Raw genomic sequence first — 17,735 nt, 5'->3', positions numbered from 1 at the left:
TCAAAGCAAGAATGATCCCTGGGAAGCGCAGTCCCAGAGCTTAACTGGCCACTCCACAGCTCATGGGAGAAGCAACAGCTACCCTTTATTGGTGCCAGGCATTCAACACTTGTTAAAAAATGGATGAATAAACACACATGGAAGGCTAACTTTAGTACCCAAGCTTTTAATCCCTGTATCCTCCATTCTGCCTCTCACATCACCATAGAAGCACTTTAAGAGCTAACCAGGCACTTAAAGGTCGTTCTAGAATGTGAGATCCTTGGGGGCAGAGACCATGACTATCCTGTTCATCACCGTACCTTAGTGCCCAGATTGCTGACTGGCATATAATAGGTGCTCAGTAAATATTCTCTGAATAACTGAAGAAGTATAATCCCACTCATTACCCAGACAGGGAAGTTGAGGCCCAAAGAGGCAGGGACCTGCTTGCCCCTAGTCAGAAAGAGTCATGGTAGATCTGGATAGGCTCTGGGCTCCAGCCTCTCAGCTCAGGGCTCTTTCAAAAGGCCCCATGGCAAACTTTTCCTGCCCTTCCCTACCCATTCACACATTCCTTATCCACTCTCCCCCACCCCCACCACCCAGCTTTCCCTCTTTCCTTTCTCTTTGCCAGCTAGATAATTAACCATTGGAAACAGAACCTATAATTACCGTCTCCCCCATGCCCTTAAATTGCTTTCAGTTTGGGTTCTATGACCCCTGTCCTGGATGGGGGTTGGTCTCCCCCTCAGCAGCCTCCCAAAGGGGGAGTCAACCTAACAAGCACCAGCTGAGGCCCTCACTCTCCAGATCTGATGGCCAGCTGTACAGGAGGCTGGCAGCAGATGGGCGAGGAGGGTCCCCCAGCAGGCTGGGGCTGACTCAGCTAGGGTGTCAGTGGGACTGTGACGTGCCTGGGCAGGATAGGAGACCAGGCAGGCAGGCAGGCAGGCAGGCCGGATTTCCGAGAGTGATTGATGCCAGGTGGCCAAAGGGCCGCTTTCTCAGCAGGCCCCAACCTAGGATGGTCCCAGTAGGGCCGGGTCTTTTCTTGGGTCCTTCAGTTCATGCTCATGTCCCTGACTAGAGGGTGTCAGGCCATCCACATCCCTGGTGCCTCAGGGAGGCTGGGAGCTTAAAATTGATCAGTGCAGTAAGTCCCAAGAGCCCTGGCCTCTCAGCCCCACAAGGCCTAGCCATTCAGGGAAACTGAGGCCTGATTAGCACCTGCTCAGCTTGGCTTCATTGGTGATCTGGACTCAGCCTGTGGAGGAAGCCAAGCAGCCCCACCCTCACCTGGGAAGCATCCTCTATCCCTGACTCACTGGGAGGGAGTTTAGGCCCAGCTGGAACAGGAAGGAGAGCTGAGGGTGGGGCGGGTCTGGGGCCCTACCACAGAAAGCTCACACCCCCTGCCTCCAGCTAGCTAGGCTTGGTCCCTCCCTGACCCACACAGACAGTAAGGGAATGAGGAGGGAATGGCTCCCCTTCTTCAAGAACCACAAGGAAGCACACTTCCTCAGTCTCAACCAAGGCGGGCAAGGAGTGTGTGTGTGTGTAAGGGTGGGGTGGAGGAGAATCACCCTCTAGCAACTTCTGTTTGCTCACAGTATAGTAAAAAGACCTGAGCTTGAAGCCTCGGACTTGCGTTCACTTGATGTGTGTTCTTGCAATGGGTCTGTTTCCTCATCTCAAATATGAGGCCAAGAATTCTTTACCTCCTACCCTCACAGGGAAGTTTATGAAATTCAATGAGATAACACGTGTAAAAGTGCATTTTTTTTCAGTGGCAGGCATTGTCCAGGTGAAGGACACTCTGCCACAAGGGCTACTGAGTGGTACTGTGTGGCCGGCAAAGCACAAACATGGAGTTCAGACCAACAGCAGCCTCGGCTCCCAGGCCAGAGCAAGTGACAGCAGATGTCACAAACCTTCTAGGCTGTTGGAGAAGTTGCCCCAAACTTTGCTTTGCCCTCTCCCAGAGATTTTACTTCACATTCCCCACAGCTACTTCCAACAGGCCCCAGAAACTCGATCCCCCACTGAGACAGTGGGGGCAGCCGGTGTCCCAGGCTGGGTGGTGAGCCACCCAAGGACACTCAGTTGGTGATGTGTGGGAAGGGCCCTACCCAATTCAGATCCCCCTCAGTTAGAGAAATCAATCTGGCCTAAACCAGCCTTGGGTAGAGACCCCTGGCCCAGGCAGGGGCCCTGCTCTGGGCAGGCAGTCAAGCAGCAGAGGCCCCATCTGATCCAGGCACTTCCTTTGGTTAATGAGAAACCAAATAAACAGCCTCTGCCCCAGCTGGCTTCAGGAGCACCCCAGCCGGGCCCAGCCCTGCCTGCTCCAGCCAGCCTCCCTCCCCTTCACCATGCAGGTCCCGTGATTCTCCTCCCCTAGCCTTCTCTGTGCGCTTCCCACTTCCCTCACAGCCCTGCCTACTCCTTGGCTGGTGTGCTGGGGCTTCCTGCTCTGGATCACTAACTAACCCTCCCCTTCCTTCCTCCTCCTCCTTTCCTCTAGTTCCTTCTTACCCATTTTTAGCTGCTGGGATCCCACTTGTTCTCCTCTCCTGATATCTGTCTCAGCCATCTCGATAGCTAATCCCCTACTAAGAAGACTGTGGGCTGCTCCAGGCCCTGCCAGCCTGAGTCTCTGCTGTGGGACTGAGGCCAAACCCTATTCAGGGTGCTCACTTCACTCTCAGACCCTCAGCCTGTGGGAGGGAGACTGGGTACTCAGGGCTTTAACTGTCAGCCAGAAGCCCCCGAGTATGCCATGCTGAGAACTCTGGTGTGCAAGAGAGAGAAGGCTCTTCTGGCTAAGAAGCGAACTGGGATGCCTAAAGCAGCCTGGTTACACAGTGGGCCAAAGCTGAGGCCCAGCTCTTCGGAAGTTATTTCCATCCACCTCCAGGTGTCTTGCGGCAGGGCAGGGCTGGGCCTGTCAGCAGGTTCCAGATCTAGCCCCAGCCAGGTGGTGGCAGTACTTGCGGACACACCCAGGTCCCCATGGGAACAGCCCCTCCCCCATCTACTCTCTCTAGCTGAACCTAATGCCAGACTGGGCAGATGCCCGTGGCCTATGCCACAGTGATGACAGGATGGAGAGGGGGATATATGGTCACAGTATCTAGCAGAACAAGAGGGCAGAGGAATCTGTGATGAGGAAGGGCACAGAACACTTGCAGCATCTCGCTCCACTAGGATAGTCACCATCTTCCCACACCTGCCCAGATCACCAGCGTTTTGGTCAGGTGAAAATCATACACACACACACACACACACACACACACACAACTCAATCACTCTCTGTGTCTCATTCATATATTCACTCATACACTCACACTTCATTCCCCAAACATCACGACATCATTTTACACCCATTTCTCCATGTGGTTTTTTTTTTTTTTTTTTTTTTTTAGTTCTCATTTTTTTCTAAGAAAAAAGCAACAAGAAAATAATTCAGAGTTTATACAAAACATCTTTACATTATTTTTTTCCAAAAAGACTAGTATTTACACAAATGGCAATAGAAACAAAAACAAAAAAACCCTTTTGACTGCCACCTGGAAGGGGCTGGCTGTCCTGCTCCCTCTCCCACCTGGCTCTGGAGTGGGCAGCTGGCCAGGAGGCAGTGTGGAGGTGGATGGTGGAAGGCCCAGCTCCTTCCATGGCCACTCTGGGAGCGCCTGCAAGGCGCTTGCAAGTGGCAATCTGTTAGCAGCCGTGCTGGCAAGGAGCCGGGGTCAAAGTGCACGGCGTGCTGGCTAAGCCCTGGGCAAGCCTCTTCCTCTTTCCAAGCCCCAGACCAAGACTGGGGGGCTAGTGGGAGCTGGGTTAGGGGGACACCCACCTGTGATAGAGCCCAGAAAAGGAGCAGGCCACCTGGCCTTATACCCGCTTAGTTCTCCACCCTGGGCTTCTGTTTCCCCACCAGGCCAAGGATGCCAAAGGTGAGGGGAGAACAGGGCAGAGGGGAGAGGGGGGAACTCCCAGCTCTGCAGGGCAAATAGCCACCTGGGCACCTCACCTCCCTCCACCCCCCATGAGGTCATCTGCCTGCAGCAGCTCTCCTGTTCCCCAGGCAACAGCCAATTAAGACGTTAATTACCGTGAGAGTGAGGGAGGCAGGAGATGCCCAAGAATCCCACAAGGAAGGGATTTTTTTTTTTTTTTTTTTTTTGGTGGAAGGGTGGCAGCCACTACCCCATTGCCAAGATCAGCACTGTAGAAGTAGGGTCAGTGGGGGAGGGTGAGACACCTTGCCCAGTGACACTCTTGTCTTCCCTCATGGGCAAGAACAGCCCTGGCCTGCCTCCCACCATGCACCCCCCGCAAAAAAAAAATGTCAAGGAGTTTACAAAAGAAGTGCCATCCTATGCTTCCTGGCTGGTCACAACCTGCCCCAGGCCCCTGATACTGGGGTAGGCCAGGCTCAGAAAACCTGGGGAGGGGCTGCCTTTTCCATTTTTCTTAAAAAAAAAAAAAAAAAAAAACAGATGAAAATGAGTTGACAGCTAAAAAATGAACACAAAACATTAAAAACAGTGATGATAGCGGACAAGCAGTCCTGGGAAGGGAGAAAGGGGGCGAAGTGGGGCAGGGCCAGGGGGGCATCTCCCTGCCTGCTGTCCATCAGCGTCCGACCCTGCCCTCCAAGAAGGGGCACCCCCGCAGAGCCCAGAGGCCTGGCCAGAGGGGGAAGGCACAAGAGCATGGGGGCTGGGGGCACAAGCACCCCCCTCCAAAGCCCAGAGGGTGCAGCAAAAGGGGGATTATAAAAGCCAAGAAACTACAAAACTAAATACAAAGGTGGGCACAGCTGGCAAAGGGAGGGGTGTAGGTGAGGAAGGGGAGGTGCAGTCCCGGCTGACTGTCCCTCGGGACCGAGGCTGCTCAGGCCCTCAGACCTTGTAGTAGATGTTCGCTGGGCTCTGGGGCGGCATCTCCTGGACGATGTAGACGGGGTGCCCGTAGTCCCCACTCACCTTCTCATAGTGGGGGCAGTAGTTGTTCTCTGTAGTCCGTAAGGGGATGATGATGTCGCTGGGCTCGGTGCCCGCAGTGCCACTGCCCCCCTTGGGACTGGCCAGGGTGCTGAGTGAGAGGGCGGGCGCCCGCTGCTGTGTGTGCTTGCGGTGCCGCTTGCGCAGCTTCAGTAGCAGGATGGTCAGGAAGATGATGATGAGTAGGAAGATGACGCAGCCAGCGCCCACAGCTGCAAACAACGCCACCTTGGAGTTGAAGAAGCTGTCGGGGTCCCCGCTACTGCCTCCATTCCCACCAGAGCCACTTTTCTCATCCTGGTTCACAGTCTCTGTGGATGGGGGAGGGAGGGGAGAAAGGTCAGCCAGGGGTTGCAGGGATACATGGCAGATTCTGGGCTATGCCCTGCCTTCCTTCAGAGCTAGCGCCTGAACAGGCAGCCAAGCAATGGCTTCTGCCCTCTGAAAACTCCCATATGCTCACCATGCTTGCCGTCAGAGTCACCCATGGAACTCCGACCACCAGGGGCCTGTGTGGCCATCTTGATAGTGTTGTCTGCCTCCTTGCTGGGCCGGCTGGTAGTCAGCTGCTCGGGTGTCACAGCATTGGGGTCTGGAGGTGGGGAGAGGGCAAGTAAGCCAGGAAACTCCAGAAGCACAGGTGCCTTGGTTATGTAGTACCTCCCAGCCAAGAATGGTCCAGATGTTGGACCTGATATTCTATCCCTGCTGCCCCCTCTGCCACTACTCTCCACGGCCCCACACCCAATCAGGAGCATCTGTTGCAGAAGCCCAGCTGGGGACCCCTTGGCCTGGATGCTCACCTTGCCCAACCTTCATGACGATCTTCATGGTGCGTGTGCGGCACACACCTCCCTCCCGGTTCTCCAGTCCCTCCAGACTCCCATTGGATGTAGCTGCAGCAAGAGGCCAGAGCAGTCAGAGGGAGGAGGGGTCTGCCAGCATTACCTAGAAGCCCTAGAGATGCCTGAGTCCATAAGAATAGAACTGGGAACTTGGGAGTTACAAGCAATCCCACCCACCTGTGAACCTTTCTACTTCTCTCCCACTAGGAAGAGTCCGGGACCTAGCCCCTCCCATGAAGATGCTGCTCCTCTATCATGACCAGGCCTTGGCCCTTCTTTCTTAGTTGAAACTATGTGCGTCTCCTCACTGGGTAATGTGGCTCAGAGGCCAAGCAATTAGAACTCGCAAGGTAAGGGAGGCTTCTCTACAGACTGGAAAGAATCCTAGATTGGAGGTCAGGAGAACTAGATTGGAGACCCAATCCTCTCTCTCCCTGTGTGATCTAGAGCAAGAAGCCCCTTTACCTCTTGGGGCCTCAGTTTCCCATAAAGAGAAAGGCTGAAGGTCTGCCAATTCTGCCATTCCCAAGATTAGATCTTAGGTGGGCAAAGAAAATAAGAGACAGAGCACCACGGACTGGAGTCCTCTCCCAACTCTTAAGAGCCAGGGCGAGCTGGCAGCAGACCCCATGGTAATTGTTGGGGCCAGAATTCCAATACCAGGCTAGGAGGAGAGCATGTCAATCCTCAAAGGGAATGGATCAGGCTGGGCCTGAAATGTGTGTAGTCTCCTTGTACTACTCAGAAGCTCCCACCACTACAGGACAAGACAGAAACACACGGTGGGTAGGGACTCACAGGTAATATAGTAATCATGGTGCTTCTTGAACTCCAGGCCCATGTAGTTGGGGCTGAATTCCTGGAACTTGATGGTGAAGCGGATTTCCTGCTCTGGCCTATTGCATGTGACTAGCACATTGGGGTCAAGCACAGTGCTACAGGCCGCTGCCTGCTCAGGCCGCACCAGATACAGCTTGTAGTACTCATAGGGCCGCCCAGCTTCTGCTCGGGGGCAGATGATGTCCAGCTTGTCTCCAATCTTTGGGTAAATCACCAGCCCCTTCCCACTCAGGAACCTGCCCAAAAAGAAAGAGAGATGGTTAGCCTCAGGGTTGGGGGTCTCCGGCCATTCCCAGAACCAGGAGAGCAGACAGTGAGGACCAGGCTAGGCCCACTGGGTGGAGATGGAGAGGACAGACATTCTGTTCCTTCAACCTTATGCTGTGGGTGGGGAAAGAGAACCACACTGCCAACAGGGCGTGGAAGGGGTGGCCCATGGGCAAGGCTGCCAGCCTTTGACTGTTCGGCAGGGTAGGGCACTACCTAGCTGGCAGAGCCCTTTGTCCTAATGTGGTATTTCCGCAGGGGGCTGACGTGGCAGATGGGCTGGGCACCAAGGTGTCGGGTTTGGGCTGCCTGGAGGTGGTGGCCCTGTCCTCCTCTCACCCCCAACACACTCACATTCCTTCATAGCCACTGCTACCAGCTCCTCAGCACACACACATGTGTATGCACTTATGTGCACAGAACACAAAAACACACACAAAACAAGCCCACACATGCCCTAGAAACCACCCCCGCAGCTCCCAGTCAACGGCTGGGGGAGCACAACCTATCTAAGACCCATGTCTTCTCCCCAATTCGTGCTAATCTTGGGCATGATAAGGAGATAGGAACAGACCTTGCCTAGAGCCAAGGGATAATGGGCACAGTCTCCAGCCAGGTAAAGCTCCACACAGCTCTCTCCACTCCCCACTCCAACTGCCTGGCATTCTACCAGGACTCATCCCACCCCCATAATGCAAGAGCCCAAATGCCCAAATCTGACCAGTCTCACTGCTAGGAAGAACAGAGAAAGGGGAGAAGAGTCCCAAGCAAGAATGACAGATCATATAGGACAGGGCCCCAAGAACCTTGCTCACCCGCCTTTTATTGACCACACAGACACACACACACACACACACACACACTCACTGACTCTGCTCCCAATCCTGAGAGAAAATGGATAAATGCCTCCTGAGCCAGGTCCATCTTCTGATCCAGAAGGCCAGGCACTGGGAAATAGCAAGGGGATGGCAGCTGCCTGGGGCCACTGATTCATATCATCCTGTCCTTGCCTAAGCACACACTAAATTCTCTCAGCCATTTCTGAGCCTGGGAAATGTAGGAGAAAGAAGACATGCTTTGGAATCAGACAGACAGTGGCCCTTACAAGCTCTGCGACCTTGCATGAGCTGCCTGATCTCCCTAAGCTTCTGTGTCCTCACTTATAAACTGGGAGTGGTAAGAGTCCCACCTCTAAGGATGGTGGAGGGGAGACATGATGGCATGTACAGAGTACACAGTTGGCACTCAACCATTTGACTCCTGCTTAGAAATAGTCTGGTCTGCCAAGAGGCAGGAAACCAGACACTAACACCAAGGACCTATGAGCCCAGTCTTGTTTCTTGGGTGGGAAAGAGGAAAAGATGATACAGCTCCATCCATAAGGACTTTACTGTCTCGTGTGGGTCGGAAAAATAAATGGCTCATGTGGTAGCAATGGACAGCACCAGGCTATCTGGAGGCTATATGCAAGGATGGTGGCTCAAAAAGCGAGGGCTGGAAGCGGAGAGAGAAAGGAGACAGCTCATCCGACAGGATAGTCAGAAATGGTCCCATAGATCGCTTCTTGGCCTTTTAGCTAAGATGAAGTGTAGAAATGGTCCCACAGAAAGAGTAGGATGAAAGCAGGTCCCAGGGGAGGAATAAGAAGTCAACACTCAGCAATAATAGACAACAGTGGCTGGGACACAAAATCTAGGCCAGGGATTGTACCAGTGATGGGTAGAGAAGAGCAGAAGAGGCGGAACAGCTCAGCTGGGGTCAGACTGAAAGGCAAGGGTTACAACAATCAGTGTGGGTTTCATCCAGTTGGGGACAGACTCTCCAGCAGGAAGGGCAATGAAGAGCTGAAAGTAGTGCTTCAGCGGAATGAAGTTGATAGTGGAAAAACATGGTCCCACTCCCCAAGGACCCATTCCACAGCAGGGACTACACGGGAGCTCAGTATCCTCACCTGATGGAGGGAAATGAGATCCAAGGAGGTAAAGGAACTAGACAAAGCAGATGAAGTAGATGAAGAACAGCAGCCCTCTCTCCATGTCCAGGGAGGCTCCACTTAGCTGGAATCTGCCATCCTGCTGCGCAGGAGGGTAAAAGTCACAACGAGAAGGTCTCCCCACTTAGTACCTGGCTTTACCAAACTCCAGAGGGCCAGCAAGGAAGCAGGCATGGGATGGAGGCCCACACAAACATTTGAGAGAAAAACACCTCCAACTCCATACACCACAAAAAGCCAAGAAGTTTCACCAAAGCCTTCATAATTCCCAAGGCATTTTTCACTTTATAATCCTCATACTGGTTCCAGCCAGGCAGTAGGATTAGACAACTTCTAACAACTAGAAGGAACCTTTGAGAGCCACTGAGTCCAAGCTCCTCATGTGAGGGAATGAGCAACCAGATGAATGTTCCTATTGAGGGGTGCTCAAAGCCAAGCCAGGGAGCCTAAACTCACCCAGGATGTTGACCCCCAGAGGTCTAAGAGTACCTGAAACATTGGCTGAATCCTTGTGCAGCTTCTCCTCCGCAAGACCCTACCTGGAGATGACAGCAGGTAGACAGAGAGCACACATAGGGGTACAGGCCAGCTCTCTTTTCTAACCATTTGGCTCGCCTTACCCATCAGGGAGTTTTGTCAACTCTGAGCAGTCTCCCATCACCACTTGGGTTCTGGAGCCCTGGAACCTAGACACAACCAAGGAAACAGATGTCTACATAGGGGGTGGGGGAATGGGAAAGAGAGAGGACTATTGCCCCCAGTACCCCTCAGACTCTCATCAACCTCAGCGAACAGGATTCATAAATATGCATGAGTTTATTTGCATAGCAGCTGGCAGAGGGAAACTCACCTTCCTCTAAAATGCAGAATGGAGCGGAGCCTGATGAGACCTGCCTTCCCTGACCCTGATGCACCATGATGGTGCCTTCTCAGCTTCTTTCTTCCCCACCACTGAAAAAAGTGCGTCTGGGCCTGTGAGAAGCCCCAGAAAGTGGCGAGGGGCCATGAGGGATGGGTATGCAGCCTATGAGAGTGAAGCCTGACGTCAGGTAATACGCTAGTCATCCTCTACAGCAGGGACCCTGCAGGTCTCCCTTTATATCCACAAGGAGTAGGGGCTGAGAGGAAGAGGATGAGAGTGCCTAGTTAAACTGTTTACCCCCCAGTTTTCAAAAACTAGCACTCCCTTCATCATCAAACCAAGCTTTTATGTCTGGGGCCACCCCCAGACAAAGCCCTTTTCTGGAAAGTAAGGGGATTGACATGGCCCAGCAGGAAGCCTGCAGCAGGTCACCATGGTAACCCCTGAGGCCTTCCCTCTTTAGCCTCTGATAGCCCCTGGGACCCCAGAGAGCCACCCCAGGGAGTAGAAGGACTTTTGGGAGGTGGCCTGAGCATTCAGGCTCCTATCTGTGGCCTGCCTCTTCCCCTCCAACTTAACCCAAGTCTCTTCCCCTCCACCTTAACCCAAGTCTCTTCCCCAGGCTGCCTACTGAGCTTAAAGAATTCTAGAAGGGGAGAAGCCTGAGGGTCTGGCACAGTAGTCAGTACTGGTCAGAGGCCAACTACCCCCCTGCTTCTTTGTCCAGCTAAGCCCCTATTCACCCAAAAACCAACAATCAACAGCAGGGAGAGTTTTGGATCTGTGGGGGTTGTGTCTAGAAACCTGCCCACATTCCACCAGCTCTACATTTCTGTCCCTCTCACCCTTCCCTCAGGCCCTAGGAACTTGTGGTCAGAGACTGCCCAAAAGGACAAGTCCGGTCCTAGGCCACGCCACCACAGGTTTGGTAGAAGACTCTAGCCACAGCTTTGATTTAGTGACTTCGGAACCCCCAAGGGTGGCAGGACCAGTGGAGGACAGACCCCAAGCCAGAGCTCAAGTCTACACTCATTCCAGCAAGGGTGGAGAGTCCCCAAATTAAAGGCTCCTCTTTCACTCCCCCAGCTCCACCCAGCCCCCGAGGCAGCAGGAGCAGGCCTGGCGTGTCCCAGCAGTGCCCGCCCAGGCGTGGGTGGGCAGGAACAGCAGCTGGGTCCTGGCACACACACAGTGCTGTCAGAGGCAGGGAAGCCAGGACAGCCCCAGAGGAAGCCACCCCTCACACACACACCTACACTAAACCATGCCTCCCCTCTGCCCCACCTGGCCAACACTAGGGCCCACTGGAGGCTCAACAGCCCCTTCCTTGTTGTCTGCTTTCTGTGGGGTCCCTAAAAGGCAGGGAGACTCCTGGCCCAGAGAGGAACCAAGGGGGCTGTTTAGAGCTCAGGACGAAGTGTACCAGGCATGGAGCTGGCTGCCTCTAGATCATCCCGAGCAGCTTGCCCTCAGATAGTGGCCTAGGAAAGTCAAATGAGGAAGCTGGAGCTCTGATCATCCCACGTGGGCAGGGCCTGAGTCACAAGGACAGATGCACATACACCTGTGAAGTGAGAGGGGAAGCCGGCGGCTAGACCAGCGCCTCTTCCCAAACCCTGTCTCTCCCATATCCCAAGGCAGCAGGATGGTGTGGAAAGAACAGCACAAGGCGGCTCTCCCCGCTAGGAGCTGAGTGACTCGAAACAAGTCACTTTCCTTTTCTGGGCAAATACCTCCTCATCTGCAAAACAGGGGCAATTCTAACTTCCCAGGGCTATTGGGAACATCCAATGAGCTCACAAATGAAGATGCTTTGGAAGTAGCAAGGTACTGCCCAACTGTTAGCACACCAAATACCATTTAGAAGAAGCTGAAGAAGCTTACTACACTCCTGGCTGCAGCGCCCCTACCCAAAATGACTACCATGAAAATCCACCCAGGAGGGGCTGCCACAGAGCCCAGGGCCATTAACCCCCAATATGGCTGGTGAGCATCCCCCTACTTCAACTCCCCTAATAATCATAGGGTGGATCCTCCCCCTAAACCTACTGTTCCCATGGCAACCAGCAGCCTCCTGGCTGGCCTACCCGCTCCATAACCCCAATACCAAAAAACAGTGATGCACAGTAGTATCCAGGGCCCACCCATCCCCACCCACCACAGTTGCTGAGGCAGTGGAGAGCCTGAGAGGAGAAAGGGAACCCTAGATTCAGCTCCTGGCCCAGCCTCACCAGGCCCTTCTTGCCCTGGACTGAATGCCTGGGGTTGGGGGAGGGAGGGAGGGGAACAGGGAACTTTAGGAGCTGCTGGGTTCCCATTGCTTTCAGGCCCCCACCTGTGGCCAATCAGCCACAGAGTAAGAGGTCAGGTCCCTAGCCGCCCCGGAAAGGGGGCCCCCTGAGCTGGCCTCCCCAGGACTGTGAGCTGGAACAGCTGTGAGGGGGCTGGGACCAACACTTTGGCTTACAGCAGGCAAGCCTGGGTTGGGGTCTGCAGCTGCCCCCACCCATGCTGGATGGAGTCAAGGGTCCTGGATGCCAAGCTGAAACCCCCACCCCCACCCCTTGCAGGGAAGGTGTAATATGATCTCAGGCACATTCCCACTCCCTGGAGGTGGGGGAACCTGAGTGGGGGGCAGGAAAGGGTCAGAACGGGACTGAGAGACTGAACTGCAGCAGCTGGACTTGGCTGAGGACTCAAGTATGAGGCCTGCCGGCTGCCCCAAGCTCTCAGGGGAGGAGGCTGGAGGAGGGGGCTGCCCTGGGACCTTCCATCACAGCCCCCCACCCCCACCGATCCAAGCACGCTCACGCACTCTGGTTCCTCCCAACCTCTAGCGGGCCCAGACCCATTTTCTCACACTGCACTCACTGGGCAAATCTGACAAGAGGGGCCAAGGAGACAGATGCTCTTGCCACCAGAGACTATCACCCTGGAAGGCCCCAGCACCAATTGGGGTAAGATGCTGAGAGTCTGGAGTCAGCCCTTCCAGCTCCCTTCTTCTGGTCAGAGCTGGGGCTCCCTGTACCCTGGAACCTGGAAACATACCCCCAGCCCCACCACTTCTTTATTTTGATTTTTTTCCCAAGGAGGAAGCAATTAAGCAGGGTTTATAGGCACTGGGAGATTTTTTTGGGGGGAGGGGGTTGCCAGCTCCTGACAGGACTGAGGAGAGAAACCAAAAGCCGGGAGGAAGAGGGGAGGGAAGAGAGAAAATGAGCCTGTGAGGGAGAGCACGGGCATGTGCGAGAAACAAAAGGACTTGAGAAAAAGAGGCAGAGAGTGACTAAGAGTGAGAGGGAGTGTGAGAAAGAGGGAGAGCCGGGCAAGTCGAGCTGGAGAGGGGAGGTGAACGCGGCTCACACAGGGTGTAAGAGGGCGAACCAACAAGGGCCTGAGAGGGAGAAGTCAGGCGGGAGGCAAAGAGGGAGACACGGACAGAAAGAGACTGTTGATTTGAAAGACTGTGGGAGCTCAAGGCTTGGGCGCGGTGGCAGAGGCAGCCCCCAGAGCTCAGAGTGAAGCTGAGGGCAGTGCCTTCCTCTTGTCCTCCTGCACCCCGCCCCCCGCAACCCGTGCCAACACACACAGACAGGCTGCATTCCAGACCCCGGAGTATAGACGGAACATGGATTGGGGGGCCATAGGGGCACCAGGATCAGTCCCCCACTGTTCCTAGAATCTGCTCAATTACAGGATGGAATTCGTGCAGGTCCTACTGAGGCCCCAGCCACCACCCCCACCACCCCCAGGATGCCTGCCCTCAGCCTGAAGTGGATCTGGGAGGGGGGCAGATCTCAAAAATCTGTAAACTGGTCCAGAGCACTCAAGGCTCAAAACACAAAAAGGGTGAAGCTCAGGGAGATCTTGTTTCTCCCAGTTCCCACCCCCCACACTCTGCAGGAGGGCTTCCTTCCAGCTGTGGAGCAGCCTGCTATCTCTGGTTAGAGACCCGAGAGAGCAATTAGGTCACTCCCATGAGCCCCTGTGATGGGCTACCCCAGGCGGATTTCAGCTCTCCACACTCAAGAGAGAGCATTTCCAGCCTCCACCTTCACAGGAGAGAACTGGGAGCTTCACAACCTTTCTCCTTGGGCTGAGCAGCCCCAGGGCCCAAGACCATTTTGAGTCCCTGCTGTTAGCAGAGCACTGTGTCCAGTTTGGCTTCTGAGTAAAGAAGAAATTCTTGTCAATCCTTTTCCTTGTACCCTGACCCTGGTTTAGACATCCCACTAACCGATAAATAGGACCGTACCTTAACTCAAGGAGAAGAGAAGTAAAGAAGCTGCCCTCTTCCACTCCAGGGCTGAGAGATGCACCGCCCCTGGAACCTAAGAGGCCAAGGCAGGCAGGAGCTCGAGAAGTTAGCGGGAGCCCGGAGAGTGGACAGAAAGAGATTCCAGATATAGGAATCATACAGATAGGGCAGGCCTAGGGCCCCCAGTTTCCCACTAAGTGAGGTGTCCGCACACTGCTGGGCCCTCCAGAAAACAGGAAGGAAAAGCAATTTTGACCCTGGGTTCCAACCTAAGTCCTGGATGCCAAAAGAGAAAAAGGTCCAGAGGTCACTGCACAACCCAGCGACTCCCCATTAACAGCCAGAAACCATTGAGCCACCGCCCTGAAAGGTGTGTGGTTGGGGTTGAGGGTGGGGGGGGGGAGGTTGGGCGAGGATTATGAAGGGGAAGGAGAATAGAGAAAAGAAAGGATCTCCTCTACATAACTGCCTCCCCAAGCCCTTTGGGAAAGCTAAGCTCAACTCCCCAATCTGAGGGACGGGGAAGATGGGGAGGAGCAATGGGACCAGCCTGGGCAGGAATCTTTCATTTGCCACCCACCTCCCTCGCCAGCTCGGCCGCCACACTCCACCCCGGCCAGCCCTGGAAGCTCTGCTGTCGGCTCCATTGGACCCCCGACGGGCGATGGATCGAACCCACCCCTCCTCCAACAAAACCCCTTTCCCACTCCGCCTCTCTCCACCCGCCGCCTTTGTGAGCCTGGGAGCGGCGCCCGCCCTTCCACGGCCCAGCAGGGAGAAAGGTGGCGGGGGGGGTGGGCGCGAGGGCTGGAAAAGGCAGCAAAACGAAAAGCTAGGGAGGCGAAATGGGAAGAAAGAAATGAAAATGGGAGAAGCCCGAACCAGGATACAGGCACTGCCACCCGCCCCAAGCGCGAAGTCCCGCGCTGCGGTCCCTTCACTGCTTAAACAAACGGGGAACCCGTGTTCTGGCCTCTTCCCCTGCCCAGGTCAAGCTCGCCCCCACTCCCCAACTCCGCCAGCGGCTCTCCGCGAAAACCGCCACGTTCCCAGGGGCCCTAAAAGGGGCTGCTTTCTCTCCCCTACCCAGCTCTCTGGTGCGCTCTAGAGCGCTCCGACTCCCAGCTCTGCCCGGCGCGACAATCTCGACTTGATTTGGGACTTGCGGAGGAGAGAGCCGAGAAGCCGAGGGGTCACAATCCAGCCAAGTGCCCCCACCCAACCCCGCCGCACCCTTCCCCGCCCGTCCGCAGGGAAACACACTCGAAAAAGCCAGAGACAAAATAGGGCGCCGCTCCTCCTCTGAACACCTTCCCACAGGCGCTCGGGGGCGCGCGGCCTCACCCCGAAGGAGTGCCTCCCACCCTCAGGGACCAGAAGAGAGAAGTTACTCACTTGGGGTTGAGAGAGCTCCAGGACACGGGCTCCAGATTCTTGGCCAGCGGCGTGGCGAGCCGGCATAGCGCCAACACGACCATCGCGACAAGCCACTTGCCGAGCCAACGCTGGCCAGGACGGGCCATCTTCCCGGGGCAGGCTGCACTTCGGGATCCCCTGGCACCTCCTCAGCAAAGCTGGCCTCGCCTTCCCGTGCCGCGCTGCGCTCCGAACCTCTCAGGCGCCCATCCTCCGCAGCCACCGGCCCTGAAGTGCTCCCCTCCCGCCGGCTTTGGTGTCGCTCTTCTCCGCCCCGCCGGCCAGGAGGACTCACTGGGCAGCCGCCCGCAACTCCGGCATGAGCTGCGGCCTCCGAGGGCTCGCTCCCCTGGCCTCTCTACCACACGAAGCGCGACGGGGGCTCTGCCCCCCACCGGAGGATCCCCTCCGATTCCGCTCGGCTCCCCGAGACTGTTTGGGACTGCGTGCCCTCTCCCCGACGGGGTCTCCCCGCTGGGGACTTGGTGGCCGCCCCGACGCCTCAACCGTCCTGGAATCGGCACCCCTGGGAAGAAGTGGGAGTCTCCCCACCACACAAGCTCGGTCCGGGTGCTCCCGACCGGGCCGTCCTTGCACGGGCTCCGTTCCTCCAGGCCACACTGGAACTCCGGGCTGGGCGCCCCCCGACAGCTTCGACTTCAGCGCGGGCCCCACTTAGTGTATTTAGAAGAGCGGGGAAACGCTGCCGAGCAAGCCAGTCCCATCAGTTTGCGCCTCTGAAGCCTAGGCGTTTGGCCTGGCAGCCCAGTCGCCGAGTCCTAGCTTCCCGGCGACTGCGCCCGAGGGTCTGCGTTCAGTGCGAGGCTCACACACCTCCCACTGCTGTCCAGCACGCATAGACTCCCTCCGCTGCCGCTGAGCTGTCTACTCCCCTGCTCAGGCGTACGCAAGGCCAACCCTACTCGTTTTAGCCAATAGCAAGCTCCGTTACGGGGTCCTTGCCCCGCACCACGCCCCTAGAAGAGGAAGGGGGCGGGGTTTCGGGAACTCTTAAGGACGCCGCACTCTCGATGGCACCAATCTGAGTGTGCGGCTCGTGCGGTTAGGGATGGGTCCCGCCTAGTCCTGTTCTCAGAGCGCTCTGCCCGTGGGAAGTTGGCGTTCCTCTAGAGTTGTTGGCCTGCTCTGCTCCCTGCGCGCCTGTTCAACACTCCGGCCCACTGCCCTGGGCCAGACAGGTCCTGTCACGAGTATCCCGGGAAAGTACTGCCATTCTTGTTACACACGCGAGCCCTGAAGTTTTTGCTCCATGCCCACCACTGTGGCAAAGATAACTTGTTTACTGCCTGTCCCTTCTCTCGCAGGACTCTGGTAGGCTTTCCTCCTTTCACCTTCGCAGTGCAGTGTCCACTTGCACATGGACCCGGAGTCCTGAACAGACAAATGGATATCGGTGGGTGGTGGAATCTCAGAGGGGTCAAGGAGGGGAAAGAGGAGGGTGGGGGAGAATTTCTTCGCCCCTGGGGACTAGGCCTTGGAATCTCAACTTTGCAGAAGAGCCTTGTGGGACACCAGGGGCCCAGATTTCGAGTCTTGTCCTGTCTGAAGGTATGGGCAAGGCCCCGAGATAGGCCAGAAGGAATGAGAGGGCACCTCGATAAAGAATGACGCAAAGAGGAAAGGTTATAGGGCAGAAGCACCTTTAGAAAATGCAAAAGCAGATGCCCTGGCCCTAGCACACCAGACTCCAGCGCCTCCCGGCCTCGCCATCTGGGTCTTTGTCTCCCAGCCCTGGCCTGTTCTCCCCGCCCCTCCTCGGTTCTTTGCTTATAACTTTGGCTCAATCCCATAGCTCAGACCCTCCAGGTCCGACCCACTCTCCCTGTCGGACCTCAACAGATGTACCCACATGCTAATGTCTCCCTCTACTGGACTTTTATAACACTGCCGGCGCCTGGGACCGACTGAGAGTGCCCATTCCAACAGGAGCGTGGCACACACGAGCCTGGCACACGCGCTCGAGCACAAGACCCAGGACAGGGGTAGTGGCCTTGGCTAGAACCGCGGTCCCCTATGGGGAGGAAGACAGAGCACTAGGAGGAAGATCTGAGTTTGGAGTTGGCTCAGGGATTGCCAAGGACTTAAAGTCTCTTTGCTGCTGCTTTATGGAGATAATTAGAGACATTTCCGAAGTGCTCTGCCATTTACACAGTTTCCTGTCCTTCTCTCACTTAAAGAGGAGGCTGAGTTACTGACTTTCTCATTGGATCCTCTGATGACCTCTTTGGTTCATAAAGTGGAC

At 55.7% G+C, this 17,735-nt stretch overlaps 1 protein-coding gene across 1 annotated transcript; it reads right to left on the bottom strand.

Annotated features, from left to right (window-relative positions):
• Window positions 1-3,441: 3,441 nt before the first annotated feature.
• EFNB1 (ephrin B1) lies at window positions 3,442-16,370 on the bottom strand. Its single transcript, XM_027533983.1, has 5 exons — window positions 15,452-16,370; window positions 6,635-6,912; window positions 5,795-5,887; window positions 5,455-5,583; window positions 3,442-5,302 (listed from the first exon to the last, which is right to left on the bottom strand). The coding sequence occupies exons 1-5, from the start codon at window positions 15,577-15,579 to the stop codon at window positions 4,890-4,892; spliced, it is 1,041 nt and encodes a 346-aa protein (XP_027389784.1). The 5' UTR covers window positions 15,580-16,370; the 3' UTR covers window positions 3,442-4,889.
• Window positions 16,371-17,735: the final 1,365 nt, after the last annotated feature.

This window comes from Bos indicus x Bos taurus, chromosome X (genome assembly GCF_003369695.1).
Source record: "Bos indicus x Bos taurus breed Angus x Brahman F1 hybrid chromosome X, Bos_hybrid_MaternalHap_v2.0, whole genome shotgun sequence".
Lineage (NCBI taxonomy): Eukaryota > Metazoa > Chordata > Mammalia > Artiodactyla > Bovidae > Bos > Bos indicus x Bos taurus.
The sequence above is the reverse complement of the archived record's forward strand: the minus strand, read 5'-3'. Positions and strand labels throughout refer to the sequence as shown.

Excerpts from the sequence above, each read along its gene's own strand:
- EFNB1 (XM_027533983.1), bottom strand. The coding sequence starts at position 15,579 with ATGGCCCGTCCTGGCCAGCGTTGGCTCGGCAAGTGGCTTGTCGCGATG. Across the intron at positions 6,913-15,451 it reads TGGAGCTCTCTCAACCCCAA|GTTCCTGAGTGGGAAGGGGC; the intron begins GTGAGTAACTTC and ends CTTTTTGGGCAG. Across the intron at positions 5,584-5,794 it reads CGTCATGAAGGTTGGGCAAG|ACCCCAATGCTGTGACACCC; the intron begins GTGAGCATCCAG and ends CCCCACCTCCAG.